This window comes from Strigops habroptila, chromosome 9, assembly GCF_004027225.2.
Source record: "Strigops habroptila isolate Jane chromosome 9, bStrHab1.2.pri, whole genome shotgun sequence".
NCBI classification, from domain to species: domain Eukaryota; kingdom Metazoa; phylum Chordata; class Aves; order Psittaciformes; family Psittacidae; genus Strigops; species Strigops habroptila.
The window spans coordinates 13,550,179-13,562,479 of NC_044285.2; the positions used below are offsets into that span (position 1 = coordinate 13,550,179).

General features: G+C 34.2%; 1 protein-coding gene across 1 annotated transcript in view; it reads right to left on the bottom strand.

Moving 5' to 3' along the window:
• WDR72 (WD repeat domain 72) overlaps window positions 1–12,301 on the bottom strand; it is a 115,772-nt gene that overhangs the window by 78,467 nt on the left and 25,004 nt on the right. The window contains 1 exon segment of the mRNA XM_030498252.1: window positions 11,549–11,744. Coding sequence (XP_030354112.1) covers window positions 11,549–11,744 — 196 coding nt within the window.

Sequence of the window (12,301 nt, forward strand, 5' to 3'; positions counted from 1 at the left end):
GTACATAGGCATATGAATAGAAAGATACCTGACTGCTCTCAGTGTAAGAGTACATCCTTAGCTTCTACAGACTAGGCAAGAGATGACACTGCTTTTTCTTTCTGAGACAGACTTTTCCGAGCTCCACTACCTTTTATTATTCTACATCAATAAGTAGTTACTGAACAATGACTCAAATTTAGAGAACTATAAAATATTCAAGTGCAAGCTGACCTGAGGTTTACATGTATAAAATATAAGATGCCATAAAAAAGGCATAACGTGTCAGCCTTAAGTTAAAACTTAACTAATCAAAACAAAAAGCTCCAACAGCTTCTAAAGCATATATATCCATGCTTATGGCTTGTCATTCACATTTTCGAAATATGATAACCAATGTTCCTTCATCCTTTATGTCTTTTAGAAAGTGATTCAAGAGACAGTAGAAGTTGCGCTGAGAAACTACAGTAAAATGGTAACCTTCCATCTATCAGGTTATCATTTCATCATGTATGTTACTTCCAACATACCTTGAATTTCTTCACAGAGCTGCTTTCTTAAAGACTACCTAAACCAGAAATAGTTTAATGTTGCATTGTGTTAATTGTTTAAAGTTACAGTTCTTTTGGTCCAAGAAGTTATCTTGTCTCAGTTCAATAGTGCACAGCTGGGTTAACTCACTCCCTGCAGGTTTTCCCTTTCTCTAAGGATGCCTCTTAAGCATGAAGGTGGAGGGGGGAGAGAAATCAAGAAGATCTCAACCCACGTGGTGTCTGCCCTGACTATTAATGTTGACAGTCAGACCATGACCTAAGAACAGAAGAGCTAAATCACTAGAGCCTTTTTCCAAATACGAAAAGCTCCCTTCAGGGGAGATACAAGCCTTTCACAGCCTTCAATTAACTCCTCCTAGTAACACAAGAGAGTACTTAGTATTTGAGCTATAGTTTTGTAAAGGGCTATTCTTTATAGTTTCACAAAGGATGATGAAATCAGGTGCAATGTAAATGTTTGAGAGATTATTAGGAATATCAAACAAGACCTGTTTGTCCTAATATGAGAAAGGAGTATGCACAAAAGCATTTTTTGCATAACCAAGCAGACTTTAAGGCCCATATTGTCAGTTCATTCACATATGTACCTGACTTAAAGATAAGTCTGTTATTTAAACAAATTGCTTACCAATACTACATTGTATAAATTCTAAAATGAAAGAAAGTTATCATGGGGGTGTGAATTGAGTATGTGTAGAATTTGAGTGTGTGTACAAAAACCAAACTGGACTTTTTTTAAAGCATAGGGTTAGTCTGAAACAAGAGAAATCTTACTCAAACTCAGTGTATTGGAAAACACTAAAACTAATGAAACAATGTCATATACCATCTCTTCCTGAAAAACATGCATCTTTCCAAAGGCCTTCTAATGCTTGAATGTTTTCAATCACACACTGGCAATTTTATCAAAAGTTCAATTTTACTATGCAAATGTCTAGGAGTTCATTAAAACTCTATAGGCATTTCCTACAAGTAATTTACCACAATGTGCCATTTTGAAGATTTATAGTTTCTTATCAGTTAAAGATGAAGTTCATTGCCCTACTCACATGAACTGAGTAGAGATCGACCTGATTTTGATGTCCCTTCCTAACCACCATTTCACTGTTACTGCATCTTACTCTTGCAAGTGTATAAATGACCTGGATTTCTGGACCAGGGCATCAGACCCTACAGGCAAACTTTGTTAGTCAGGAGAAACAGATAAATAGACTTCACAGAAACTTAATATTAAAGAGGTTTTTTTGTGCCCAAGCATGTAAAAAAAAAAAAACAAAAAAAAAAAAAAAGAGGCAAAAAAAAAAAGGCATGTAGTGAGTTTCCCAAAAGACTTCCCAGATGTAGTTCCCAAGGACTCTAAAACTGAGTTTTACATCAGTTCAGATCTTTAGGCTATGCAGAATTCATTAAAAAAAAAAAAAAAAAAAAAGGAAGGAAGTGAATGTTATGACTTTGACCCTATCTACACCACAGCCTTCAGCATATGAAATGCAACCACGGAATTCATCAACTGGGTCACACTCAAGTCTAATTCTGACCAATGACCTGAAGAGAAAAAGAGGAAATAGATGGAGACACAGAGTGAGAGAAAGGGAAAGTGAAGATAGATATTAAAAGGGACTGTAAATGACCACATTTTGCAAGGATTAAACCATCACAGGAGTGTAATTATTGTTGCTTTTACAATAATCTAGGCATAAGTCCAGAGCAAATTAATGACCAAGTTTACAAGAGAAAGTTCTCATACAGTTTTTAGAGAAATGATACTCAAACTCTGAAACTGATACTCTGAAACTCTTAGAACCAAGTTCTAAGAGTTTCATTAAAACCATACAACTTATTTCCTCACAGGCACCTGACGAAACCTAAGCCTGAGTTTTCTAAATAGTTTAATCACTAATTTCTTTGAGATGAAAAAAGTTCAGACTAAATGAGGGTCTACTTAAAAACAAACAAAAAACCCACCAACAAAAACCAACATTAAAAAAAAAAAAAAAACCAAAAACAAAAAAAAAACCCAAAAACCAAAAAACCAAAAAAAACCCCCAAAAAACCCCTACAAACCAAAAAAACCCCCACCAAACAAAAAAAAAAAACAAACCCAAAACCAAACAACCCAAACAAAAAAACCCAACAAAGCATAACCCCACACCTTGTGTGATACTTGCACAGATTTTACCAAAGGTTTAGAAGACTTATTGTTTGCACCAATTATAAAAATATTGGAGCATACTTCACTATCTTTAAACAGTGTTTGAAAGTGTTCCAGCATGTTTGACTATCAAAACAATCAAAGGTTTGATCTATAACACCACAATGAATCATTTCATTTTCTCCCCAGCAAGAATGTTTCTGAATTAGAAGAGTATTTACATAACAGTTCAAATTACTCAATGTGGCATTAACATCGCAAGAAATATTTTCAGGGTATTTCTGAACTTGTTTATTTTTTTATACAGATTTATTTTGTGATAGAAGTGATCATACAGATTGGTTTGACTAATGCTAGACACTGCATATTTTATAAAGGGTGCCAATCTTATTAAAAGCCTGTTTTAATTTACTGACACCTGTGTAGTTTTTAAATGCTTGAGCTAAAGTTTTCTATGATTGACTGCTACCTTAAGGTGGTGGAATTTTTTGTTTCTCAGCAAGGGTTTCAAATCATTTATCATTCATGTTAAAGTCATGAAACACACAGGTGTTTCATAAGATCTTCATACCTTAAAGAATGGAATCAAAGCTGAACATCACGCTTCTGTGAAATACACTGTCAATGCTGATGTCTTGTTCCCACTGCAATGACAATTTTAACTGAAGCACCATTACTTTTTCTGTTTGCTCAACAAGACCCATACAGAATACATCCTGCATGCTGACATACATAGAATCAATCTTATTACAGTGAGTGGAAGTGATAGTCTTTCATTTACCTTTATCTAAAAAAACAAGGTATACACAATGTAGAAAATTACGTATAAGAATCAACATCATATTAGGTTTGCAAAGACAGGTAGTAATAGCAAAGAAAATCTCTGAATTTAGGTAGCAGGCACTTCCATGCAAGTCTCTGGTACGCTGTATACACTAAAACACATTTTTTAATATTACATAACACCTAGAGCATCCTAAGAATAATTCTGTGAAAAGCACTGTCATTTGTAGGATTCCTGCTTTGCCTTGATGCAGAAGTTAGAAACCAAGACAACTGTAATGCTTCTGCACTTAACAGGAAAATGGCAGAAATATTGTTACTATGCACCCAGATAACATGATGTCCAACATGGCAAACTACAAGAAAAAATACATTCAAAGAAGGATACAAATAGGGAAACCAATACACACTAAACAGTGAGGATACAACAATATCCGTTATTTCTTTAGTAATTGTCCTCAAGAGTTCAGAGGTACATTGAAAAAAGCCTAAATGCAGAAGTACACAGATCTAATTTGTGCAATCAGATATGCACAAATGATCTTAACCTTAACATCTCTGGGCTTTTCAAAGCTTAAACTTCTTTTCTTTCAACCACATCTCCTACATGTAGAGTTATATAACTTTAATAACCTGTTTTAATCTTTTTGTCATCTATAGCAATTCAATTTTATGTAGAAAACTTTAGCTGTTATTTTTTAATGAAGTGTCCTGTTTGTAATTAAATAGTATTGAACATTAACAAGTAACTAAGGATCCATACACAACTCAGACATGAGGACAGTCATAAAAAAAAAAAAAAAAAAAAAAAAGAGGAGAGCCAAACAGGTATTGTACTTAAGCTTATTATAACATTTATAATCAAGTACCTTATGAACTTTATTTCCCAGCAGTGCACATTTCAAGCAGGTACAGTAAAATCACCACTGCCATTAACTAAAACACTGATTAAGAACTAAAAATCACTATAATCACCACAGCTCTTGTACAGGTAGCAAAAGCACAACATGGAAAAAACTGTACTGAATTTGAAAATTATATATGAATAATTTACCCTTAGTGTTTTGTAAAAATGTGTTAGATATTTTTAATTAGAAAAATTCATGGAGTTTCTTGTTTCTGAAGGACTGGAGCATCCTTCAGATTATTCAGTACTTTTGCAAAATTAATAGATCAGGTTTTGTGTACAAAAAGAGTAATTGCCCTTTTGTATGTGAAGGGCAAGATCCCCCAGGCTTGGGGCTTAGAATATGACACAGTTTTTTGGACTGCGGTTTTACAGCTCACAGACCATTTTTAAAAAACCGCTTCTACATAATCATTGAAAAATTATAAAGGTACTACTACTATAACATGTGAAAGCACCTTTACTGGTCCACTGAAAAAGATCAGAGGAAGATGTTACCTTCATTTTGGACACATTTCTCTTGTCACATGGAGTACTGGCACTATGAATGCAAGTGAGCAGTATCTGTACTTGACTTTATTCTGATATAACACATTAGCAGTAACAGTAGTGACAGTGTCATAGACAACAATGCAATAAGACAATCCCCAGTGTATTCAGATAAACAGCCTGTAAGATGATTAAGCCACCACAACTTCTCAAAAGGATTGTAAGTATACACTTACTTTTGACTATACAGGAAATCTGACCTCAGCAGAAACACTCTTTAGGCATATGTTTCAAGGGGGGTTTGTGTTGCAGTTAGCGTCATGCAAGAAAATTGTCAAAAGTTGCATTCCCTGGTCAAGTATGAAAAATATAACATAGCCAATGTAAAGTTACATTGGCTTGCATATGAACAGAAAGTTCTATTGAATGATGTTATTTTATTTTTAAGCTCACAATAAGCATGTTGTAAAACAATAAAACAGAACAAGACTTGCAATGCAAGAGAAAATAACAGGAAATTAGCAGATGATTCATTCTGCAAGCATGATGAACTTCACAGAATAAAGTCATATTAAGCTAGTACTAATTGGAAGGGCTAAATCTACCTCTGATAATGAAGATTGCTATCTCCGAGCGAGGAGGATTGCTCTTTAAATTCTACCCATTATTTCCTTGCTCTGAATACATATTAGAAATGTGCCTCTGTAGACATGCAACCATACGCTGCATACAGCAAATAAAAAAGCACTGATCCTTTTATTACTACATATTATCATACTGATATTTACCTTTTTAAAAAAAGCAAAGATACCAACTGCTTAGGAAAATGTAAAAGCAATACAGGTAACAGTTAATTTCCTTATTGAAGTGGATTTCAAGTGGAGGCTATTGGAAAAAATATTCTGTACTTTAATTAGAATAAAATTTGTTATTGATTTTCATATTTGTCTTCTAGCACACATAGGTTTGGAGCATATCCTGTACACATGCTATGTTAATATTCCAAATGTATTATTAGATCAATATTTATTGTCATGGAAAGATATTCTACTATAATGGAAAGTTGCCATATCTACGTATTAAAATTTAAGTAAATACACTAAACTACACAATTAGTTCATGGCTTCTGTTTTTTTTTTTTTTTTTTTTTTACAGCACTACCCCCATGCATGTGTAATAATGACATTTAAACTTAGAATAATTCTTTGTTCCAAAGGACTAAAAGGATGAGACTGAATTTATCTTATTCTAGACCTGCTCCCCTCCCTCCTCCTCCTTTAGACTACCCTTGCAGTTCACAGGAAAAAAACTTTTATTTATTCCTGCTTCTGCTCATTATAAAACCAACATGAACAACTAGCTCATAGATAGAGGACTTGAGTATAGAGATCTTAAGTATAGATAGAAATCTCAAGTTAGATAAGGTAAATTCCACTTGAAGTCAACTATACTTATGGTATTTAACACATTTCAGCATAAACTATGCTGAAATGCCTATTTATTTGGACTAAAGACAGCCCATAAATCTCTGGTAACCTTCCATTCACTATGTAAAATCAGGTATCTTTGGCAGTCTCATGAACAGAGGGTACAATAAATTCTACATGAAGTAGTACTAGCTTGGATTTTAATCTGTGTGACAATGTTTCTCCCACCACACAGTATAAAAAAAAAACCCTATTATGAAAGCCTGCTAAAAGACATATTTTTAAAAGTTCAGAATGTTTTTTTTAAAAGTACATCAGCCTCTGTCACAGGAAACTGGACGATGAACTGTTATGCATAGTGGAGTCTTTCATCTGCTTAAGGGGTCAGCCTCTTTATTACCTGATGGAAGAACAATGTTGAAGCTAAATTGGTATAACCGAGAGGGAGTCATAGGCACCAGATGCCCCTAAACTTTTGTAAAGTCATCTGTCAAATTCAACAGAATCATTGCTGACTCTACAACAGTGTAAATATTGAAATATTCATGGAAATTCTTGAACCCACAGCCTGAAATTATAAGCAGACTGGCTGTTTTCCCAGTTATCCATTAACTGTAGTACAGTAACACTGTTCAGATTTTTTTTTTTTTTTTGACTGCAAACAGTGATACAAGTCTGACAAAATCAGGTCCTCCCCTTTCACTTAAAGAGGCCAGGCCTTAGTCATAAAGCTAACTGTATAGCCAGAAAACAATGAAAAACTCCTTTTGACTATAGAAACAACAAAAGTTTATATTATGTCCCTTTCTGTAATGGAATCCAAGCACAAGGCTACCACTAGACTTTATCCTAGTTAACAGTCAGGGAACATGCTCGCAGGTATAGGCAAGTGGTACTACGCACAGCTGCCTGTTCACTTGCCAAGAGATAAAATTTGTGATGAAAGGCTGCTGCACATTTCTGGAGAGATTTGTCTGTGATGCTGTGTACAGCTTTCCCATACATCTGAACAATACTTCAGTGCCACTCAGGCAGACAAAGTATCTACATAGCTCTTGATCCGGGTCAGCCCAATTTCAAGGATCGATGCCATGACCTCTTGTGTTCTCCTGCAATACAGATATAATTCAACATTAAACCAGCTACACTACATCCTAATGGGCTTTCCCAGGTATTCACCCTAAATGGCATCTTTTAGTCACCAATGCCTGACTGGAACAACAAAAAAAAAATTTGTTAATTGCTAATGTAGCAAATAACTGCATTTTCTCTTGTGTTCCAGCTGTTTTCCTTAAGAGGTCGTGATTGTACCTCTTATTCTTCCTTGGTAGCAGTAACAGAAGATACAGGAACAGCAATTAAAACCCACACTTTTAACTATCCGCACCCTTTCTAAATATGCAATAGATATGAACAGTGGCATCAATTTTAATTCCTCTAACTTTGAAGTAGACAGCATTTTTACAGCTGACAGTTAAAATATACCCTAATTTTTGTCTCTGTGGTACCATTGCAATCCTACACTATTAAATTTCACTGATGTATAAAGAATTCACTATACTTTAGCGCAAAGTTTTCTAGCTGTACTAGATAAAATTGCATTAAAGATGTAATTCTGCCTCCAAGCCCTTCTTTAAACTGCCTTGGGCATTGTGTGGTGATAGAAACTATTAGTTCTTACATTGTTCAGTGCAGGAATTTGCATCTCTGTAGAATTAATGAGTCAAAATCATCTTCCATATTGTTAAGCACATGTAGCAGCGCTGAATTTACTCCACAATATTTACCATCTGGAAATCTAGGAATGAAATGATTGTTTAACTAAAGAACCTCATTGTACCATACTGTGGTGATTAAAGTATCCCCATTTTCACAAGTTAATTTAAAGCCACCACAAATGGAACTACCTTTTCTACACAGATAGTTCTTTAAGTCAACAGCCAAAAGTTTCAGCTTGAAAATGACGGAGTGAATTATTTAGCAACTATTTACTTAGCCCCAGAAGTTTGGAATACCTGTAACCTGTCAGCACTATAATAGTACACATTCCTGAAGTAATAATGAAAGGCCAAACAAGTAAAGAGCTGAGAACTTGCACAATTGTTTTGTTTTAGATGCGGGATATATCTAAACCTTTAAATTTTTTACCAGAATGCACACTTTCCACAAAATATCTAGACCAAAAAGATGTTATGTTTATCTTAAAAGTGTGAAAGTACAAGACATAAGCCCCTCAGTGCACTAAACCAATCCTATTGTGAACCACTATCCTCCTGCAGACACTAGTGCACAAAACAAGTCCTACTAAAGATATGCCTTGATATGAAGTAGTGTATTTCTTCATGATGCCTCTACAGCTCTAGAAAAAAGCTTTTTTAATAATCCAACTTTTAAATTTAATTTTTGTGCTATGATGAATTAAATTATACTCTCATGTCATTAGCATAGGTATTTTGGCTTGAAGTTTGGGTGGGAGTTTTCAGTTTGGTTTTGTTTTGTATTTTTTAAGAAGGATAAAAAGTGTTGCATTGACATTCTGTGTGGTCTGAGTCCCCTTAGAATCCAATGTCTTTTCAAAAGGCGCATGAAGACTTGACACCTTGTGAGCTTTAACCTTAATTTACATCATCAGAGCATCTGAGGAGCTCTTGCACTCTACTCTACAAATATAACAATAACACAGACTATGACTGATCCATGACAAATATATTGTAAAAGGATGTATGAAGAATAATCATTACATGCTCGTCTGTTTTAAAACTTCAGTAGCTCATCTATTTCCTTTTTTAAACAAAGTGATTAAGTTCTGATAGAAAATAACTGATGAAAATCAGTTTAAAATTATAGCTATGACAACAGATTTATAAGGAAACAAAATATTCTGTTTGTCCCTTATTTTACTTATGTGTTCAATTTTATTGCAGAGTTCTAAATGCATGATAATCCTTTGGTCAAAATGACTCCACTAGAAATGCTAACTAATGTGTAAGTACAATGACCTTCAAGGATGTCTCACTCTCAAATTGACCTGTACTTAGGAAACAGCCTACCTATGGTTACATGTTTTTGAGAAGTATCCCTTTCAGCTGTGAAATAAAAGAAATCTTTTGATATCAAGATTTCCCACAACTAAATTCCACAACTGATTTCAACACTAGTTTTAAAAGAGCAATGAAAATGTAGACAGAACAGCTGAAAACTGGTAGCATCTTTACAAGCTTCTCCATAAAAATGTGTGTATTTTTTAATAATTGCTGAACATTTAGGTGCCTGCTCTCATTTCCCTTAGTTACAATAGGGATCTAGTATAATATCTTTCCATCCTACCTTTAATACTTTACCACTAGTAAAGGTGACTTTCTGGCAATTACTACAAAACAAGCAGTTAGGCAATAAGAATCAAATTAATTTCACATTTTTGCTTTTTGGTAAAGGGGCAGATATATAGTATATATAGAGGCAGATATATATATATAGTATATATAGGGGCAGATATAACAGTATAACAGCTTAAACTCTTAACAGAAATACTACTTGCATAGAAAAAGTGCGTGCTGCCATTTCAGAGGGGGAAATAAATCACAAGATCTAGTAATACCTTAAGGAATAGAAAAGAACACGTTGAAGAGGAAGCATTCTTCCTTTAGAGGGAGGAGAAAAGAGGAGAGGAAAGTAGCAATTTGCAATATTGCAGATGTGCTGATAGAGACTAGTAAAATGAAGGGATTAAAGGAACAACAGGACAGGAAGAAAGCTCCTAAGACAGAACCATTCCACAAACTCTCCAGGAAAGAGGACTGAGCAGAAGGGTAGAACCCATGTGCCCTCTTGACTAGAGAAAACGCACTGAAAACATCATGCATCAATGTAAATACCAGAACACATATAAGAAGGATGATAAATATTTACCAGGAAACAGAATTCAAAGCTATGCAGGAAACAACAACTAATAAAAGCAGGATAACAAGTTTAGAGTACCCTAACTCACAGTCTAATATTTACTTTTGAAAATTTGACCTTGTATTGTTTTCTCCGGCAGTACAACTAAAGCTAAAATTCTAAGCAAACCTATCATATAGTCACTCAGCAACAGTAAGACAGCAAATAAAAATAAGTACAACACTGCATACAACAGTTGCGCCTTCTTTTATATGTGTCTTTGAAGAAAGAGATTAAAAGAATTTTTAAATCTCAAAATGCAATGCAAGAATGAGAACTTCATATTTTTTACTAGCTCTAAAAACCCCACGCATTAGTGTAAACCCACTTGTTTTTTAACTGACTATAATTGTTAGTTCAATCTAATTTTATTCTAAACCTTTTTATTTAAAGCAGCAACTCAGTACCTTTGGGGAAAAAATAAGTACCAGAAGGAATTTCATATGCCAGCTTAATAATATTAAATAGCTTACTAACACAATAGGCTTGTAATTTATGCTGTACTCATTTTGCCAAATCCTTCATTAAATGCAGATATATTGTACTTTAAATCAAGGGACTTTTTCATCCCAAGCAGACAGCCTGGACAGTGTGTTGTAATAACTTGCAAAGTAAACTGTGATCTCAGTGTTACATTTGTAAAACTGTGTTTTCATACAGTATTAATATGCCGTGCATTTCAGTTCTATACTCCTCCCTCCCAGGACACAGCTGAATCACATGAAAACACTGCATTATAATGTCTAGTACCATCACAGCTTCTAACAGTTCTGTCTGTCAAAGTTTAAATAACTACATTTATTACCCTTGTGACTCAGCACTACACTCTCAAATCACCTTGGAATCTACAATTTATCCTGCAACATCCAGTTTTCCTGACTACACAGTTGTGAGCTTTGCAATTATCTTCCACTATTAACTGATTATCAATTAACTCAAAAGGTTTCTCAGATTATGATTTTGCTGAAGAAAGCAGAACTTTGTCTTCTAACTTGGGATTGTTAGGACTAAAAATTTAATTCTAATAACTGAAGAGAGTAACATGTCATTTATAGCTTCCAGAAATATTCTACTCAATTCACTGCTATGGCAACCAATCATCTGATTGCCAGGATCTGACTTAAGTTTGTATTGCATTTTATTAATGACATACCTTGACCCATACAAGGATTTTATTTCTTGCTCGTTTATACAAACTAACTAATATATTCAGTGGGGTGGATTTCTGCTTTGGTCTTTTATAAATTAGGTTTGTATAACACCACATGACAAACAAAACTTCAGGAAAGTAAACAAAAAAATCCCTCTGTGTTATTACCTGTTTCAATTTCCCAAATATAAACTGAATTGTCTTCACATCCAACAATTAGCAGATTTTCAACAGGGTCAAATTTTATCTTCTTCACAGGAAACAGATGCTTTCTGGCATGTAAGAGGCATATTCTCTTCTGAAGGTCTAGAATTGCTACAGAGTGATCACTGCACACACAACACACTATACCATGGTCTTTTAACTGCAAAATAGAAAGAACTTCAGTTTCAACAATGTAAGCAGTCATAACCACGTCATTTTAAGAAGCCTCATACAAGTTGCCCAGTGACTTCTTTTCCAGAACTTACTAATTACAGAAAATAAAGTTCCTATCCCATGGAATACAACTGGGACAGAATTTGTTCCACAAAATTTCGTAGAGCATTCAGTACAGTAAACCTTCTAATATTTTATTACAAAATTAACTTAAATAAATAATATTATTCTGAATCTCATAAACCACAAAAGCATATATGCAAAAGATCACAAGGATGTGTCAGGAACCAAAATCTACCATACACATTTAGGTTAAAATACTATTGGTCCAAATCTTTCCTTACTATGTTCAAACCCCTAGCCTTACTGATTACACTTTTAAACTTCAGAAGTTAGAACATAATCAGATTAACATATAGACTGATAATCATGATATTAAGAACAGTGACTAAAATGTAAAGAGCTTCAATTTAATATGTCACAGGTTTGGGATCATTTTTCTGAACCACTGAAGTTAAACTCATAAGAAATCAACTCCCTGAA